At 38.0% G+C, this 20,395-nt stretch overlaps 1 protein-coding gene across 1 annotated transcript in view; it reads left to right on the top strand.

Moving 5' to 3' along the window:
- The window catches only part of KCNH7 (potassium voltage-gated channel subfamily H member 7), a 456,073-nt gene that overhangs the window by 339,103 nt on the left and 96,575 nt on the right, over positions 1-20,395 (top strand). Inside the window, exon 6 of the mRNA XM_065880238.1 lies at positions 1,184-1,398. Coding sequence (XP_065736310.1) covers positions 1,184-1,398 — 215 coding nt within the window. The remainder of the gene's footprint in view (positions 1-1,183; positions 1,399-20,395) is intronic.

The raw sequence follows: 20,395 nt of genomic DNA, 5'->3' as shown, positions 1-20,395 counted from the left end.
ACTCGTGGGCTCAGGATTTTTATAAAAGTCTTCCTCATGCTAATTTTTAAGAGCTACATAATGGTATAAGTAATATTACCAATTGTATAAGAAACTCTTTGGAGCATTTCTTGACCCTCTATAAGCAACAGACAATAGGTTCATCTCAAAAGAATATGTAGCTGGTCAGTGTACTTATCCTCAACTAAGGGGCCCAGGGTCTTGGCACAGTGCCAAATTGTCTTTGTAAGAAAGGAATGTGAGAAGTGACTAGCGTTGGTCAAAGAGTCCAAATTTCCAGGAATAAGATCTGGGTATCTAGTGTATAGCATGGTTAAAAAAAAAAAAAAAAAAAAGATGTAACCAGGTGCTGCCAACCCCAGACAAGTCTTATTTACCCAACTATGGTCACTTCAATTTTAAGTTATGTTTGCCAAAGCATTCTTCTGCTATGTTTTTTTCCCCCTCAAAAAGTGGTCAGCCTTAAATCTAAATAAAAGGGAAAAAAAGAAAAGAAAGGAAAGATTTAAAAATCCCACATAGGAGCCAAATTTTTCAATATAGTCCACATAACACACACACACACACACACACACACACCCATACACACAAATGACATTTGTCCTTCTCATTGTTACCTGAAATTCCTGTCTGGACTTAACTCTCAGAATCTCTGGGAAGCATCTCATACAGGTAATAGAAGCATATGAAGAACACAACTGGCTTGTCACTTGTTACGGCACAGAGAAGGGAGTAATACGAATTGGAGCGGGCTAGACAGCCATTCAGAAGTTTCATGGCCAACATGATTTTAACCTTCCTTGAATAATTCCTAAATTATAAAAGTCCTTCCTTGAATAATTCTTAAATTATATAAAAAGAAATTCTTGAGAAACTTTGAAAGTAGAATTTAGCCAATAATAAGGAATAGAGTTCGTTCTTTTATTCCAACCTTTAATGAAAGAAGCCAGTTAACAACTAAAGCTGTCATCTGCTCTCTGGGTGCACACCTAGGGCACCATCTTATCCTTGGATACTCACATGCCTCTCCATATGTCAGATGGTGAACAGGTATCAGCCAGCTGCATTTAGTCACATCTGAATCAGGGTCACAATGGTCATGGATTACTAACAGGTCATTCAAGACCATCTCTTTCTTAATTTTTCCTGATATTGCTTTTACAAATACTTTCCAATTTTTTAGGGCCTTTTAATCATATCAAGTCAAGCCTCCTGGGATCCACGTCGGATTCAAACCTGAACAAATACAGCACCATTAACAAGATTCCACAGCTCACTCTGAATTTTTCAGATGTCAAAACTGAAAAAAAGAACACATCCCCTCCTTCTTCAGATAAAACCATTATTGCACCCAAAGTTAAAGATCGAACACACAATGTGACAGAGAAAGTTACCCAGGTAGGACACGATTTTACTATCAATTTTAACTGTTTTTAAAGTTATTTTCTGCACCATAAAACTCATTCCTTTTCCTATGAATGAATATTAAGAGAGGTAAGCCATTTATTTGCACTCCAATTTCTCAGAAGTTGGGTGACCCTCTAATGTAATAGATAAATAAAACTACAGACTATGATTTTATCTATTGCAAGACTAAGCAAAAATGGGCTGGCTTGGTTTTCTTGTTCCTTTTGTTGCAGAAGTGGTTAACCAGCTATTCATCATGTTTGGGCATTTATTGTTTTGCTGCCAACTCTTGCATTATTAAAGCATGTGTTTTTTTTTAATATAATGGATGTGTCTATCGAAGGTTTAGGCAACTAATTGGGATTTACTCTTAACTGTGGCCCTCTTTTTGCACTTACACTACTGAGTCAGGTATAAGTCAGTGGAATTGGGGAAAAGAACTGTCTGAGTTGATGAAAAGTCAGAGTGAAACAATATATTTCATAGGAACAATATTTTATTGTTTTTTTTAAAAAAATATTGCAAGTTGAACTAAGGTAAAAGGTACTGTCTAGCAAGAGTCCTGTTTTAAAGAATAGAGAAAAATGATTTGTATTTATTATATCAAAATACCAACCTAAGCAGTACCCAGCTTTTGCTTACAATGCACTTACATTGTTGGGAATTCTTGAGTCTAAAATTTGTGCCAAGTAAACAGTTTTTGTTTTCTTACAAACAATTTAACCTAGTATATTTGCTTAGCAAATATTTTTATAAACAGTCACAATATAAAGATAAACTTGACCCCAATCTCTATCCCAAGCATTTAAGATTTTACATTAATATAGTTTTTTGTAATTGTAATCACTACAAACAACACTATAGTAGTTTGTAAATAATGTCTTAAATGTGAGCTAAAATAGCTATGTAAAGACCATGAGTCAGTTGTAAATAGACCTGAGTAGTCTCTATTTATTTGAGATGAGAGATTATACATGCCATACTCAAATATATATTTTGATATTTATGTAGTAATGAGGCTTTCTACCCTTGGCATTTTGTTTTTCTCAACTTATACTTAGTAAACTGGGCCCAACAGTGATAAATGAATAGTCTACTATTATTTGTGTTGTATTGACACCGTTTTGGTAGCTTTGAATTTTACTTGCAATTAACTCAAAAAATATATTATTTGTAGACCATAATCATCATATGTATATATAGAAAGAGATTTTAGAAATTGAACAGTAGGCTGGTTGCAGATATTAGGGTCAGGGTCCTGCCAGTAGCGTAAGTGAGTAAAGTAGTCATGGTAGCACAGCAGGCATGGTAGGGGCTACAGGGACTTACAGAGCCCAGAGTCCCTCCTGAGAAGATGGCTGCCACTCAGCTCCAGCTAACTGTGGTCATGCAAGAATGCTTGACCAGTGTTTTCAAATCTTCCAATTTTAAAAAGAATCTAGAAATCCAGAATTTAAGATAAACTCTTTATTTCTAAAAGTTGGCAAACTAATTCAAAATGCTTTTATAGGCCAAACAAAACATACCTTAGGTGTGTGGGCAGCCAAGTTTGATCTTTGCAAAGTTTTCATGAGCTTGGTTCACTACAGGGCCTACCTTATCCTGCCACATTCAGCAGGTCCATTGTGCCAGGAGGAGATGAATGTACACATGGATCGGAGGTGGCACCTCTACTGGGACTTTCTGAGCCTGGTGAGAGGAAACATTTATACAAATAGTGCTAATGAAATCATGGTGTTAAAGAATACAGGAACACAGGTCGAGGGAAAGTAATTATACTTTAAGGGAGGAAATTTCAGAGAAGAAAAACAGATGAGATGGGACATTTAAGATGGATCCAGAAGGTTACTTATCAAACTGGGTAGTGAGTGATGTTTAAAAGCATAACTCAGAGTCGCATGCACTTGTGCTTTAATTCTGGCTAAGTCATTTATTGTGACATTGAGGCAAGTTTTCGTGATGACAAAACTTATTTCTCAGTGTTGATATAAGAATTAAATAGAATGATGTGTGGAAAGTGTTCATCAAGGTGCTATGTACATGGCAAGCAACATCAACCATTATTCTGTTTATTAATGTTCTTGTATGACTTCTCCTGGCCCTCTGCACTATCGCTGCAGGATCCTTTTATCTACACCCTGCCACGACCTAGTAAAACACCTGGGAGAGTAGAGTTCATGAACCTTTACTGAAGGAAGGAAGGCAAGAGAAGTTGACCAAGCAGACAAGGGAAGGGGTGAGAATCCCAGGTAGAGGAAACAGCAAGAACAAAGTTGTAGAGGCACAAAAGTCCAAGTGCCTTCTCCTAACAAGTAGGTTCTTGAGCCAGGGAGTTGCTGGGCTGGGCAGGGGCTTGTTACAGATTGGGGAGCTGCTGGAACTTTCCCCTCTAGATGGTTCTTCAATACCTTTCTCCTCAAGTGCCTTGGGGGGTTGAGTAAAATGCAACAGCTGCTATCAGAAGGTGAGCATTCTTTTAAGGTCTCATGCTTTCTCTTTAAAATCCCTGTGACTTTCATATTTAGCTCCATAACATTACAGTACTTGTTTTAACATTTAAAAAAATGTTTAAAACTGTTACTTACCACTGAGGGACGCTGAGGTCCACAACAAAGCCCCATAGTTTTCCTACAGTTTCTTATACTTCACCCAAATCATCATGGAGTGCCCCTCCACACAGCCTCCGAACCACCCCAGGTTGAGGAGCAGGCAAAAAACCTTTTGAAGGTGGGCTTCCCTGGTGGCGCAGTGGTTGAGAGTCCGCATGCCGATGCAGGGGACACGGGTTCGTTCCCCGGTCTGGGATGATCCCACATGCCGTGGAGCGGCTGGGCCCGTGAGCCATGGCCGCTGAGCCTGCGCATCCGGAGCCTGTGCTCCGCAACAGGAGAGGCCACAACACTTTTTTTTTTTTTTCACTTTTTTTTTTAACAATGTAAAAGATACAGTGACAGGAAGGAGATTCTGGAGACAGAACACTTAAGTAGCTATGGTTCTGGCCAGAAATGATGAGAGACTGGAAAAAGATTGAGACTGAAAACTAGAAAGAAGGGGATATGTAGGCTCGCTCTATCTTCTTTTTAGGCCCCCTTTAGCTCTTAGTAGCAAACCTTCCAGTTGTCAACATGTCAAACCAAACAAGGTGGAGATCAAATACTGAGACATTCCTCCTGCAAACATAGCCTCTTGAAATTTTTTTAAGCACTTGAAAGCAGAGCGAGCCTATAACTATTTTCTCATTTAGTGTTTGTGAAGTTTCCTGATTGTAGCTATCTCTGGAATCCCCATATTCACAACATATAGTACCACTTGCCTCCTAGTCTCTAGAAATAATTTTGTAGTGACTCAGAAACTTTACTATTACCTTTGTTAGGACTACGTGGAAATCCTCCTTGTCAAGATATTCTCAACGTATTTGCTGTAGGCAGCCAGCAGTATTTCCATTATCTCATGTTCTAATATGTTTTATTCCCTTGATGGACTTGTATGGTAATCCTTTTTTCAAAAGATATCAGGGCTTTGTTCATCAATCATTCAATAAGGATTTTTAAACACTCCTCTGAGCCCAAACAATAGAGCAGACATCAAGAAAAAAAAGGCATAAATGAAAGAAACAATTCATCTCTGTTCATCGTTATACTCTCTCACCATTTGGATCTTATCTCTATTGTACTTTGGCTAATTATGAATTAACCAGTTAGTTGTTTGCCTCCCCAGCTAGATTGAGCTTATTGAGCAGGGACCATGTTGCTATCCATTCATCTGTTCATTCATTCGTGCATCTGTGTATTTTTTTATTCACTCAACAAGCATTTATTGAGAGCTAGTATGTACAGTGTTAGTTTCCGGGAATTCATAATTAAAAGGCAAATTCTCTGCCTTCAAGAAGTGATGGAGACAGACAAGTTCGGTACATAGGCATTGTAATGCAATGTGAAGTATTACACTATAGGTAAACTCAGAGAGCAGAGAGTGCTGGGAGAGGAAACATTGCCTATATTGGGAGGTTGGGGTGGTGATTGGGAAATATAAACTCTTAGATGAGTTTTGAAACTTGAGAATTTTCTGAGATTGTGTGTTAGAATCTGGAGTGGGGCACATTTGGGAAACTGTGAGTACCAATGGATGAATGAAGCATGAGGTGTTTGTATTACTAGAGCCTAACGTAAGACACAGCACCTAAGAATCTTAAAAGATTCAGAAATGCACCACCAAAGGTGTTGGAGAGAATTAAGCAAGAGTAAATCTGTGGGTAAAAAATTCCCAAGGCAAATGCTTGCCTTCCAAACTCTTCCCTCAAGCAAGATTCTCATTCTTGCTGTTGTCTTAGGTCCAAAGATTCCTTTTAGTGGCTGGTCTGAGAGGCCAAACTTCTGCATGCATCAGCTCTTTATGTCATATTCCACCTGACCTTCTCTACTCATTGAAGGAAGTAGAAAATAACTCTCAGAGGATGTGGGTTTTTTCTTCCTTAACTACAATCCACCTGGTACAGGCAAATGTGTAGTAGGGTCCACTTTGGGGAAGAGGGGCCTTGGTTGGATAATTACTACCAAATTCCAGTGGAGTGATGGAGAGAAAACAATGAATTGGAAGAAATGTGTGGGTGAAGAGCAAAGATCTGCTTTCACCATGCGATTGCATTTCTCAGTAAAGGATCAAATTCTTGGCTATATCTGCCCCCTTTTAAGTAAAAGTAAACCAAACTTTTACACTCTCATATCATTTCATTATTTCTGAGGCTAGTTCTAGTTCAGATGTTATGCTGAGCTTTAGGATAAAATGCATCATTTTGTTGTCACATTCAGCTCTTACAAATTTTGTACTAGATCACTCTCCCTAGATAGGCATAAGAATGTCAGAAGGTTTAAGAAGATGGCATTGTGGGTTTCAAATCTTTATTGGCCAGTCACATAAGGCTCTATCAGTCAGTGCTGTAACAGAATGCAAGTAATAGAAGCCTGAGTGAAACCACTTTAAGCAAAAAATGAAAGGAGGAGGGTCAGCTTATAGGGTCACATAACCAAAAAGTGCAGGGGCTGTTCTGCTTTGGGCCAAAGCTACATTCATTGTTTGAACAGCTGATGACATTCTCTCCTCTCAGCCTTGCTTTCTTCTGTATTGACTTCATGCTATATCTGATGGAAGCAAGGTCCTTAGACTCTTCTGTCTTACCTAATACTCACAGTTGGTGATCTGATGGGAAAGGCTTTCTCTCCACCAGTGTCCATATCAATTCCCGAGGTAGTGGACTCTGATTGGCCAACCTGAGTCCTGTGCTCAGCCTTGTGGTGGAAGAGGTATAGCCCTTGACTGCGGACCACACCAGAAAAAAGCAGCGGGGAAGGAAGGTCTCTAAGGAAAGAAAACAAAACAACAGTGGCCCATTGTGTAGATGAAGATAAGAATTCAGACTAACAGCATCACACACACACAAACACACACACACACACACACACACACACACACACACACACACACTAAATGCACATTATATGCTGGGTAGGCTCTAGAGACACAGAAGTATAAAACCTAGTACCAGTACTCAAGGGGTTATAAACTACTTGGAGAAAAATATTACAGCAACATATAATAATAGCATTTGCAAATGCTAATATAATAAGTACTACAAGATCATATTATGAAACTAAAGGTAGTTTGAGTTTCCTTTATATACAGTACTGGCCCAATTATGAGCAAATAGTTCTGCAACTTATTATTTTACTACTTAAAAGGAATGTCTAGTGAACTTAATAGAAACCCATATTGTGGTCATCAGAAAGACATATGATGAAGAAAAGAATTACTACTAGTCCACAACTATAGTTTTCTTATAGCTTTACTAAGGAGAATACTCAAAATAATTAGTTTCTGGAGTAATCACTAAGAGACTTAGGTCACAAGAGAGAAATTTCTGAATGTTTAAAAGGCCATATAATTTTGAAATCTACATAGAACCTTAAACCTAAAATAAATTCCCATTATCTGGGATTTATTTAAGTATATTATTGGCGTGAAAATAGAATTATGATAGATTTAATAATAGGTGACACTGATTGAGCATTTACTATGTGCCAGGCTCTATGCTAAGTGGTTTAACAGATTATCAATTTTAATCCACATAACACTCCTATGAGTTGGTACTATTATTATCATCTCTAGCTCGTAGAAGAGGAATCAAGCTTAGGAAGAAGGAAGCAACTTACCTAGGTCACACAATAGATGGTGAAAGTGGGCCTCAGACCGAGATCATCTGACTCAAAGAGTGAAGATCTTAATCTCTAAAGTACATCCTCTTTAATTCTGTTTTGTTTTCTTATCTGTCCCCTAATTCTACTCAGAAGTTAGCATGGCATTGGGAAATACCTGTAACATTTGGCTGTATGGCAAAATATCCTAATCTAAATGTTTACTAGTAACTGATTAGAGAAGTGAGTCTACAGAAATAAGGAAGAGAATGTGGTATATTTTCTCTAAAACTCCTCAAACTCTGCAAAAAGCAGCTGAATAAAACCATCATTAAGGATGCATTATTTCTTGTTTAAGTTCATATCCCATTTTTCTTTTTTTTTGTTTAACATCTTTATTGGAGTATAATTTCTTTACAATGATGTGTTAGTTTCTGCTTTATAACAAAGTGAATCAGCTATACATACACATTTATCCTCATATCTCCTCCCTCTTGCATCTCCCTCCCACCCTCCTTATCCCACATCTCTAGGTGATCACAAAGCACCCAGCTTATCTCACTGTGCTATGCAGCTGTGCTTCCCACTAGCTATCTATTTTACATTTGGTAGTATATATAAGTCCATGCCACTCTCTCACTTCGTCCCAGCTTACCTTTCCCCCTCCCCATGTCCATTCTCTATGTCTGCATCTTTATTCCTGTCCTGCCCCTAGGTTCTTCAGAAACTTTTTATTTTTTAGATTCCATATATGTGTTAGGATACGGTATGTGTTTTTCTATTTCTGACTTACTTCACTCTGTATGACAGACTCTAGGTCCATCCACCTCACTCCAAATAACTCAATATCGTTTCTTTTTATGGCTAATATTCCATTGTATATATGTGCTACGTCTTCTTTATCCATTTATCTGTTGATGGTCACTTAGGTTGCTTCCATGTCCTGGCTACTGTAAATAGAGCTCAGTGAACATTGTGGTACATGACTCTTTCTGAATTATGGTTTTCTCAGGGTATATGCCCAGTAGTGAGATTGCTGGGTCATATGGTAGTTCTATTTTTAGTTTTTTAAGGAACCTTCATACTGTTCTCCATAGTGGCTATATCAATTTACATTCCCACCAACAGTGCAAGAGGGTTCTCTTTTCTCCACACCTTCTCCAGCATTTATTATTTGTAGATTTTTTGATGATGGCCATTCTGACTGGCGTGAGGTGATACCTCACTGTAGTTCTGATTTGCATTTCTAATGATTAGTGATGTTGAGCATCCTTTCATGTGTTTGTTGGCAATCTGTATATCTTTGGAGAAATGTTTATTTAGGTCTTCTGCCCATTTTTGAATTGGGTTGTTTGTTTTTTTGATATTGAGCTGCATGAGCTGCTTATAAATTTTGGAGATTAATCCTTTGTCCGTTGCTTCGTTTGCAAATATTTACTTGCATTCTGAGGGTTGTCTTTTTTTTTTTTTAACATCTTTATTGGGGTATAATTGCTTTACAATGGTGTGTTAGTTTCTGCTTTATAACAAAGTGAATCAGTTATATATATACGTATGTTCCCATATCTCTTCCCTCTTGCGTCTCCCTCCCTCCCACCCTCCCTATACCACCCTCCAGGCGGTCACAAAGCACAGAGCTGATATCCCTGTGCTATGCGGCTGCTTCCCACTAGCTATCTACCTTACGTTTTTTAGTGTATATATATATGTCCATGCCTCTCTCTCGCTTTGTCACAGCTCACCATTCCCCCTCCCCATATCCTCGAGTCCGTTCTCTAGTAGGTCTGTGTCTTTATTCCTGTCTTACCCCTAGGTTCTTCATGACATTTTTTTTCTTAAATTCCATATATATGTGTTAGCATACGGTATTTGTCTTTCTCTTTCTGACTTACTTCACTCTGTATGACAGACTCTAGGTCTATCCACCTCATTACAAATAGCTCAATTTCGTTTCTTTTTATGGCTGAGTAATATTCCATTGTATATATGTGCCACATCTTCTTTATCCATTCATCCGATGTTGGGCACTTAGGTTGTTTCCATCTCCGGGCTATTGTAAATAGAGCTGCAATGAACATTTTGGTACATGACTCTTTTTGAATTTTGGTTTTCTCAGGGTATATGCCCAGTAGTGGGATTGCTGGATCATATGGTAGTTCTATTTGTAGTTTTTAAAGGAACCTCCATACTGTTCTCCATAGTGGCTGAACCAATTCACATTCCCACCAGCAGTGCAAGAGTGTTCCCTTTTCTCCACACCTGAGGGTTGTCTTTTCATCTTGTTTATGGTTTCCTTTGCTGTGCAAAAGCTTTTGAGTTTCATTAGGTCCCATTTCTTTATTTTTGTTTTTATTTCCACTTGTCTATGAGGTGGGTCAAAAAAGATCTTGCTGCTGTGATTAATGTCATAGAGTGTTCTGCCTATGTTTTGCTCTCAGAGTTTTATAAGGTCTGGCCTTACATTTAGGTCTTTAATCCATTTTGGTTTATTCTTGTGTATGGTGTTAGGGAGTATTCTGATTTCATTCTTTTACATGTAGTTGTCCAGATTTCCCAGCACAGCTTATTGAAGAGGCTGTCTTTTCTCCATTGTATATTCTTCCTTCCTTTATCAAAAATAAGGTGACCATAGGTGTGTGGGTTTATCTCTGGGCTTTCTATACTGTTCCATTGATCTGTATTTCTGTTTTTGTGCCAGTACCATGCTGTCTTGATTACTGTAGCTTTGTAGTATAGTCAGCAGTCCTGGAGCCTGATTCCTCCAGCTCTGTTTTTCTTTCACCAGATTGCTTTGGCTATTCAGGGTCTTTTGTGTTTCCATACAAACTGTGAAATTTTCTGTTCTAGTTCTGTGAAAAATGCCATTGGTAGTTTGATAGGGCTTGTAATGACTCTGTAGATTGCTTTGGGTACAATAGTCATTTTCACAATGTGGATTCATCCTATCCGAGACATAGTATATATCTCCATCTCTTTGTACCATCTTTAATTTCTTTCATTAGTGTCTTATAGTTTTCTGCATACAGGTCTTTTGTCTCCTTAGGTAGGTTTATTCCTAGGTATTTATTCTTTTTGTTGCAATGGTAAATGGGAGCGTTTCCTTAATTTCTCTTTCAGATTTTTCATCATTAGTGTATAGGAATGCAAGAGATTTCTGTGCATTAATTTTGTATCCTGCTACTTTACCACTTTCATTGATTAGCTCTAGTAGTTTTCTGGTAGCATCATTAGGGTACTCTATGTATAGTATCATCTCATCTGCAGTGACAGCTTTACTTCTTCTTTTCCAATTTGGATTCCTTTTATTCCTTTTTCGTCTCTGATTGCTGTGGCTAAAACTTCCAAAACTATATTGATTAATAGTGGTGAGAGTGGAAAACCTTGTCTTGTTCCAGATCTTAGAGGAAATGGTTTCAGTTTTTCACCATTAGGAACGATGTTGACTGTGGGTTTGTCATATATGGCCTTTATTATGTTGAGGTAAATACCCTCTATGCCTACTTTCTGGAGGATTTTTATCATAAATGGGTGTTCAATTTTGTCAAAAGCTTTTTCTGCATCTATTAAAATGATCATATTGTTTTTATCCTTCATTTTGTTGATATGGTCTATCACATTGATTGATTTGAATATATTGAAGAATCCTTTCATTCCTGGGGTAAACTCCACTTGATCATGGTATATGCTCCTTTCAATGTGCTGTTGGATTCTGTTTGCTAATATTTTGTTGAGGATTTTTGCATCTATATTCATCAGTGATATTGGCCTGTAGTTTTCTTTCTTGTTGACATCTTTGTCTGGTTTTGGTATCAGGGTGATGGTGACCTCGCAGAATGAGTTTGGGAGTATTCCTCCCTCTGCTATATTTTGGAAGAGTTTGAGAAGGATAGGTGTTAACTCTTCTCTAAGTGTTTGATAGAATTCACCTGTGAAGCCATCCGGTCCTGGGCTTTTGTTTGTTGGAATATTTTTAATCACAGTCTCATTTTCAGTGCTTGTGATTGGTTTGTTCATATTTTCTATTTCTTCCTGGTTCAGTCTTGGAAAGTTGTGATTTTCTAAGAATTTGTCCATTTCTTCCAGGTTGTCCATTTTATTGGGATAGAGTTGCTTGTAGTAATGTCTCATGATCCTTTGTATTTCTGCAGTGTCAGTTGTTACTTCTCCTTTTTCATTTCTAGTTCTATTGATTTGAGTCTTCTCCCTTTTTTTCTTGATGAGTCTAGTAATGGTTTATCAACTTTGTATATCTTCTCAAAGAACCAGCTTTTAGTTTTATTGATCTTTGCTGTTGTTTCCTTCATTTCTTTTTCATTTACTTCTGCTCTGATTTTTATGATTTCTTTCCTTCTGCTAACTTTGCAGTTTTTTTGTTCTTCTTTCTCTAATTGCTTTAGGTGTAAAGTTAGGTTGTTTATTTGAGGTGTTTCTTGTTTCTTGAGGTAGGATTGTATTGCTATAAACTTCCCTCCTAGAACTGCTTTTGCTGCATCCCATAGGTTTTGGGTCATTGTGTTTTCATTGTCATTTGTTTCTAGGTGTTTTTTGATTCCCTCTTTGATTTCTTCAGTGATGTCTTGGTTATTTAGTAGTGCATTGTTTAGCCTCCATGTGTTTGTATTTTTTACAGTTTTTTTTTCCTTTAATTGATATCTAGTCTTACAGCATTGTGGTCAGAAAAGATAGTTGATACAATTTCAATTTTCTTAAATTCACCAAAGCTTGATTTGTGACCCAAGATATGATCTGTCCTGGAAAATGTTCCATGAGCACTTGAGAAGAAAGTGTATTCTGTTGTTCTGGGATGGAATGTCCGATAAATATCAATTAAGTCGATCTTGTTTAATGTATCATTTAAAGCTTGTGTTTGCTTATTTATTTTCATTTTGGATGATCTGTCCATTGGTGAAAGTGGGGTGTTAAAGTCCCCTACTATGATTGTGTTACTGTCAATTTCCCCTTTTATGGCTGTTAGCATCTGCCTTATGTATTGAGGTGCTCCTATGTTGGGTGCATACATATTTATAATTGTTATATCTTCTTCTTGGATTGATCCCTTGATCATTATGTAGTATCCTTCTTTGTCTCTTGTAATAGTCTTTATTTTAAAGTCTATTATGTGTGATATGAGAATTGCTACTTCAGCTTTCTTTTGATTTCCATTTGCATGGAATATCTTATTCCATCCCCTCACTTTCAGTCTGTATGTGTCCCTAGGTCTGAAGTGGGTCTCTTGTAGACAGCATATATACGGGTCTTATTTTTGTATCCATTCAGCCAGTCTGTATCTTTTGATGGACCATTTAATCCATTTACATTTAAGGTAGTTATCGATATGTATGTTCCTATTACCATTTTTCTAATTGTTTTTGGTTTGTTATTGTAGGCCTTTTCCTTCTTTTGTGTTTCTTACCTAGAGAAGTTTATTTAGTATTTGTTGTAAAGCTGGTTTGGTGGTGCTGAATTCTCTTAGCTTTTGCTTGTCTGTAAAGGTTTTAATTTCTCCATCAAATATGAATGAGATCCTTGCTGGGTAGAGTAATCTTGATTGTAGGTTTTTCCCTTTCATCACTTTAAATATGTCCTGCCACACCCCTTTGGCTTGCAGAGTTTCTGCTGAAAGATTAGCTGTTAACCTTATGTGGATTCCCTTGTATATTATTTGTTGTTTTTCCGTTGCTGCTTTTAATATTTTTTCTTTGTATTTAATTTTTGATAGTTTGATTAATATGTGTCTTGGCGTGTTTCTCCTTGGATTTATCCTGTATGGTACTCTCTGAGCTTCCTGGACTTGATTGACAATTTCCTTTCCCATATTAGGGAAGTTTTCAACTATAATCTCTTCAAATATTTTCTCAGTCCCTTTTCTTCTCTTCTTCTTCTGGAACCCCTATAGTTCGAATGTTGGTGCATTTAATGTTGACCCAGTGGTCTCTGAGGCTGTCCTCAGTTCTTTTCCTTCTTTTTTCTTTATTCTGCTCTGCGGGAGTTATTTCCACTCTTTTATCTTCCAAGTCACTTATCTGTTCTTCTGCCTCAGTTATTCTGTTATTGTTTCCTTCTAGAGAATTTTTAATTTCATTTATTGTGTTGTTCATCATTGTATGTTTGCTCTTTAGTTCTTCTAGGTCCTTGTTAAACGTTTCTTACATTTTCTCCATTCTATTTCCAAGATTTTGGATGCTCTTTACTATCATTACTCTGAATTCTTTTTCAGGTAGACTGCCTATTTCTTCTTCATTTGTTTGGTCTGGTGGGTTTTTACCTTGATCCTTCTGTCTTCTCATTTTGCTTAACTTACTGTGTTTGGGGTCTCCTTTTCGCAGGCTGCAGGTTCACAGTTCCCGTTGTTTCTGGTGTCTCCCCCGAGTGTCTAAGGTTGTTTCAGTTGGTTGTATAGGCTTCCTGGTGGAGGGGACTGGTGCCTGTGTTCTGGTGGATGAGGCTGGATCTTGTCTTTCTGATGGGCAGGACCATGCCCCATGGTGTGTTTTGGGGTGTCTGTGACCTTATTATGATTTTAGGCAGCCTCTCTGCTAACGTGTGGGGTTGTGTTCCTGTCTTGCTAGTTGTTTGGTAGTAGGTGGCCAGCACTGTAGCTTGCTGGTCGTTGAGTGGGGGTGGGTCTTAGCGTTGAGATGGAAATGTCAGGCAGAGCTTTCACCGTTTGATATTATGTGGAGCTGGGAGGTGTCTGGTGGACCAGTGTCCTGAACTCGGCTCTCCTACGTCAGAGGCACAGGCCTGACACCCAGCCAGAGCACAAATACCCTGTCAGCCACATGGCCAGGTACGTGGGCAGTTTTTTGCCTTTTGAGGAGTCTGAGGTCTTCTGCAGCATTCAGTAGGTGTTCTGGAGGAGTTGTTCCACATGTAGATGTATTTCTGATGTGTTTGTGGGGAGGAAGGTGCTCTCTTCGTCTTATTTCTCCACCATCTTGAAGGTCTCCCCATATCCCATTTTTCTTAAGCTAGTTTTTGATTATGATGAAATTTTTTTTTATTGGTGGCATGCCACTTGGATGCAGGAAAAGCAAAATTACACTGATATTGCTGACATAAAGAGCTCAAAGTATTAGCTTTTCACTTTTCACTGAATTTTGTCCATTGTAAATATGCTCATTATCTCTTCATGATTCAGTGTTCTCAATTTATACTTACTTTTGACAGAAATCCAAAACAATATTTGTAATTCAGTACTTCTTTAGAAATAGAGATTGATTTGTAATGGAGAGATAGCATTGATTTCGTATTATTTGCTAATGTTTAAAATTATAAATGTGTAATTTGTGTATATCAATTATACTTCAGTAAAGCTAAAGAAAATATATATCATCTCAGGTAAATAGTACAAACTTTCTTAATGCTTTCTGTAGTTTCCCTCAAACTAGATAAACTTATTCCTAAATTTTCTTCTCTGACAGTATTAAAAAATATCTTCTAGATGCAACTACAAATTAAAAATACTTTTCAATAATAATGTCATTTTAATTATGACTCCAATTCAGACTCAGACACCAGCTGGGTGTTCTACACAATTTAACTCAATTCTGACACTATCTACCCAGAGATAGCATCAGAGGCCACAAATTAAAGGCTCAGTCCCTCAAGACTGTCCCCCACTTCAGATGTCAATTGCAATACAAGTATCACCTGTGCTTCTGACCAACTGGCTTTAAACTGAAGGCTCCCATGACCCCCTCCTTCAGTTAGATTAACTTGCTAGAGACTCACAAATTCAGGAAACCTGTTTACTCACTAGATTACCAATGTATTACAAAAGATATTAAAGGATACAAATCAACAGCCAGATGAAGAGATACATAGGGTGAGATCCTGAACGAAGGAGCTTATGTCCCTGTGGTGCTCGGGCCCAGCATGATGGCACAAGGAAGAGTTCTGTTTCACCAGCCTGGAAGCTCTCAGAACCCCCTCCTTTTAGGGTTTTTATTGAGGCTTCATTATATAGGCATGATTAATTAATTCATTGGCTATTGTCTATGTATTCAACCTCCAGCTCTTCTCTCCTCCCTGGAGGTCAGGAGTGGGACTGACAGTTCCAACCGTTTAATCAAGAGGTTGATTCCACTGTTGACCAACCCCCATCCTTAGCTGACTTAGAAGCTTTCCAAAAGTCATCTCACTGACATAACAAATGACACCTTATCTCTCTCAGCATGTAGGAAATTCCAAAGATTTAAGAGTTCTGTGCCAGGAATGGGGACTAAGACCAAATATATATTTCTTATGATAAATCGCAATATCACAGTCATGAATTAAAAATAACACTTAGGGCTTCCCTGGTGGCGCAGTGGTTGAGAGTCCGCCTGCCGATGCAGGGGACACGGGTTCGTGCCCCGGTCTGGGAAGATCCCACATGCCGCGGAGCCGCTGGGCCCATGAGCCATGGCCGCTGAGCCTGCACATCTGGAGCCTGTGCTCCGCAATGGGAGAGGCCACAACAGTGAGAGGCCCGCGTACCACAAAAAAAATAAAAATAAAAGTAACACTTAATTGAAAAGTCTATTTTTTCAACAGTTATTTTTATAAAGCCTCATTGATTCTTCACTCTTGAAATTACAAAAAACAACATTCACAATACTTCTACAGTATGATTTAAATGTTTTCCTAAACCTCATTGTTTGCCTAAACTAAGTGTCCTGCAAACCTCAATAAAACTGTACAGATCATCTTGAACTGCCAGAAACAGTAACAAACACAAAATTCCAAATTAAATTTGAAATGCAATGCAGGAGTCCCAAATTGCCTCTGAACACTTCCAATTTAATGTGACATTAATTTTGCATCTATTATCTTACTGTTATTTATAGAATACCATCAAACTTGGTTCAGCAAAACAGAAATCACCATCCAATATTTTCCTCCTATTCTGGATTTGGTCTGTGTCTATACATGCAAATTGAAATGAAAAACAATATATGTGGGTACTGCAAGTAGGAGTAAAGCACATTCATCAGGATAATTATTGATTCAATCTTTGTGAGTGCTTACTAAATGTAAGTCAAAGTCTTATGTACAATGGTGATACAAAAATGTATAAGTCAACGTCCTTGCCTTTGGTGGCCTTTGATTGAATGCAAAGCTTTGATCTTTGAGATCCTGGATTATGTCTTCTAGTTCTCTCTGGGCAAATAAATATATAATCTAGGGAATGATGAGGGAAAGATAAAAACTATAGACACGTAAGTAGCAATTGACTACTGCAAACATGTTGTGTGCTGTATACATATTAAACGTAAAATAAGGATGTTATTTTGAAAGCACGTGTGTAATTTTAAAAAGTAAAAGATTAATTTTCTACTTTCACTAATTACTATATGCACATCAAAATTCATCACTTGCTGACATATTTGAAATTAAAATAAAGTTTCTTGGGCTTCCCTGGTGGCGCAGTGGTCGAGAGTCCGCCTGCCGATGCAGGGGACATGGGTTTGTGCCCCGGTCCGGGAGGATCCCACATGTCGCGGAGCAGCTGGGCCCATGAGCCATGGCCGCTGAGCCTGCGCGTCCTGAGCCTGTGCTCCACAATGGGAGAGGCCACAACAGTGAGAGACCTGCCAAAAAAAAATAATAATAATAAAAATAAAATAAATAAAGTTTCTTTCCAGTTTTAAAAATCTTAATTAGCTCAAAAGTTATACTTCTCTATATTCTAAATGATGAAGGAATAACGTCCCTGGTAGCCGCTAAGAGCCATAGCTTGTAAAGCAATCATTTATGTACAGATTGCTTTTTAAAAGCACCTGTTTGGTTTTGTACATTCATCAGACATTTTTAAATGAAAGGAGGAAAAATACCCCTTTCCTTTAAAAGTTCTGTCAGCCAAAGAAACCAGATTGAAAATAGATGCTTGAAATAAAGAAGTAAAATACCAGTGGTCAGAATAGACAGGTAAAAATAATTTAGCTTCGCATACATAGCAATAGCCTGGTTGCTATGGCAACCAAGACAAAGATTGCAGCTATCTGTTGCCAAGGTGGTTCAGTTTTTATCCCCCCAGTCAGTATAAGCCTTGGGTTAAAGTCAAACTCTGGAGCAGAAAGGAAGCACTGGACAGAGAGTTCCTTTGTTCTTTTGCCCTCATGGCCTAGGGGTTGGGACAAACATAATTCAAGGTGGGTTGCCTACTGAGAGTGGGCAGAAGCAGTAATTTTTCATGTTTCATAGGATGAGAATTAATTATTTGTATCAGGTATGGAAATTCAGAGCAGACATGGCATTTTCACATACCCAAGCAACCCAAGGTCTTGTAATGTTAAGTAGCTGTGGACTGTTCCTTGAGTTAGGAAGTGAATTCAACCATGGAATCTAATTTGAAGGAAATCCCAAATAAGAAAGTAAAATAAAATAAAACATCTCATTGGTTATCTTGGTGGTGAAATTGTGAGTAATATATTTTTCTCTTTAGCTCTACTTCTCTGTATTGTGCTAATCTCATTTATAATGGAAAATATGTAGTTAGATATAAACCCACTGAAACTCAATTGCTCCGAAAGCGTTCATTAAAAAGCAGTTAATCTTCACAGAATCTTAAAATTTAAAGGACACTTAAATATCATCTTGCCCAGGTTTTTGGTTTATTTTTTTAAACTCTTTGATCAATGGGATCATCTGGAACTAAATCTCTCTCTCTCTCTCTCTGTGTCCTCCCACCCCCTGGAAATTCAGTAATTTTCAATGGAACCTGAGGATTGTGAATTTTTAACAATTCTTATTCTATTTGCAGCCTCTACTCCCACATTATTAAGATCAGGCAAATTTGGGAAACATGGGTGTAGCCCAATCTTTCCATTCTGCCTGTAAAGTTAAAGCTGAAAAAAGAACCCAGTAGAGACCTAGCGTTTGTATTTCCTCATTGTTATTGTACATTATCACTCTTTCTGTAGATTTCTCAATGAGGTAACTGGTTCAGTTATATATTCTTATGATGTTTTAATTACAGTGTATTTGTTTTTGAAATAAAAACATGTTCAAGCTTACTTACACAACTCATATTGGAGAAACAGGCTTACTGCCATATTGATTTCTCGTGTAACCCCTCTAAGAAACAATGTCCATTTAAGAATTTGCCTAGGCCAGAGTGCTTCAAGTGTCTTCCTCAAAACATGGGCCTCACAATTGTTTCCTAGAAGAAGCTTTTCTTAGTCAAGTAATACCTGCTCCCCCAAGAAATTAACATGGCAAATTAACACAAAATTTCTGTGAAGTCCTAAATTAAAGAAATCTGAAAAAAAATTTTACCCAACACTTCTCAAACATTTTTGATGACAGAATTCATTTTTAATTTGCCTTTTTCTTTATATAACATCTATTGATATCGTAAATTCATATTTGAGGAAAGATTTTTTTTTTTTTTTTCTTTTTCTTTTTTGCGGTACGCGGGCCTCTCACTGCCGTGGCCTCTCCCGTTGAGGAGCACAGGCTCCAGGCGCGCAGGCTCAGCGGCCATGGCTCACGGACCCAGCCGCTCCGCGGCATGTGGAATCTTCCCAGACCGGGGCACGAACCCGCATCCCCTGCATCGTCAGGCGGACTCTCAACCACTGCACCACCAGGGAAGCCCGAGGAAAGATTTTTTAGGAAATACTAGCCTAGACAAAATGTTTTTTCACAGATAACTGTGAGCACTATATGTTCAACTCAAACATGGATGTGTTAGAAATTTTTAAATTTTTAAAAGAAAGACGGTTAGGACAAGCATGAGGTAATACTGGTGGGAAGGAGGTAGTACATAATAGGAAGTACATTTTTCTTCCTTGTTTTAGTGAAGTCCACTCAGGTTTTTTTCCTAACAATGTACCAAATATAGAACTCAGTACAGAAGAGCTGGAAAAAATACCGTATATATTTCCTTCTCTGTTCTAAATACCATGTTTATTTCCTTTTCTGTTTTAAATATTCGTTATAAGTATACCTGTATTTTGAAGCCTACTCTTTTAGATTCAATTAGGTAGAAATGGAAAAATGTGGGATGCAGGGTCATACATAAAAAGTGTCTAATTCTTTCTTCTGAGAGTAGCATAGCTAAAGCTGGCCATAGGCTGAGAATGGAAAAACCTCTCTTTCTGCCCCTTGTTCCAGTGTCCTGAGGTTGGTGGCACTAAGGATATTACTGTAATGGTGGGAACAGAGACAAGGTGGTCTGTGGTGTGAGAACCAGGGCACATAATCATGCTACTTTCCGTACTTCCTTGGCTCCTTTATTTCCTATTGGTGTCTCAGCTCTCCTTTTCAGATGTGGCAGAAAATATTAAAAAAGGATCTGCAGGCAGATCTAGTTTCTGGTGCCTGTTGATCCTTCTTTCATTTGAAGTGAAGAGTCAAGCTGAGAAATCCCTATACCATTGTGAGGAACACAGGCTTAATTTTCAGGTCACGGCAACAACATTAGGTGAGGCTGAGCAACACAAGCCAAAAGGGAAAAAGAATGTATTGATAGTAGAGAGGAATATTCTGGTGCTGTTTCTTGGTGGACTGGCAGCTGTCAGTTGAGCTGTACAGTCCTGTTTCAGGTGATAAGCTGTCATTTGTAAATTATGCCCATAGCTGTATTCATTATTCATGGGTTGGTGTTGGCAAAGAATGATTTCAGGCGCCCAAGTGTTCCTACCTGCAGGCACCTGAATTACTTCCAAAATTGACTACTCTATTACCTGTCAGGCCCTTTCATTCTTTTTCTACCACTGTCTGATCCTACCAGCCTACTTTTTGTTTCCAGTGAAGAAAGACTTCTTTCCTTTTCCTAGGCTTTCTGCCTTAGGAATGAATGAAAAAATTCT

Source organism: Phocoena phocoena, chromosome 7 (assembly GCF_963924675.1).
Source record: "Phocoena phocoena chromosome 7, mPhoPho1.1, whole genome shotgun sequence".
Lineage (NCBI taxonomy): Eukaryota > Metazoa > Chordata > Mammalia > Artiodactyla > Phocoenidae > Phocoena > Phocoena phocoena.
The sequence above is the reverse complement of the archived record's forward strand: the minus strand, read 5'-3'. Positions and strand labels throughout refer to the sequence as shown.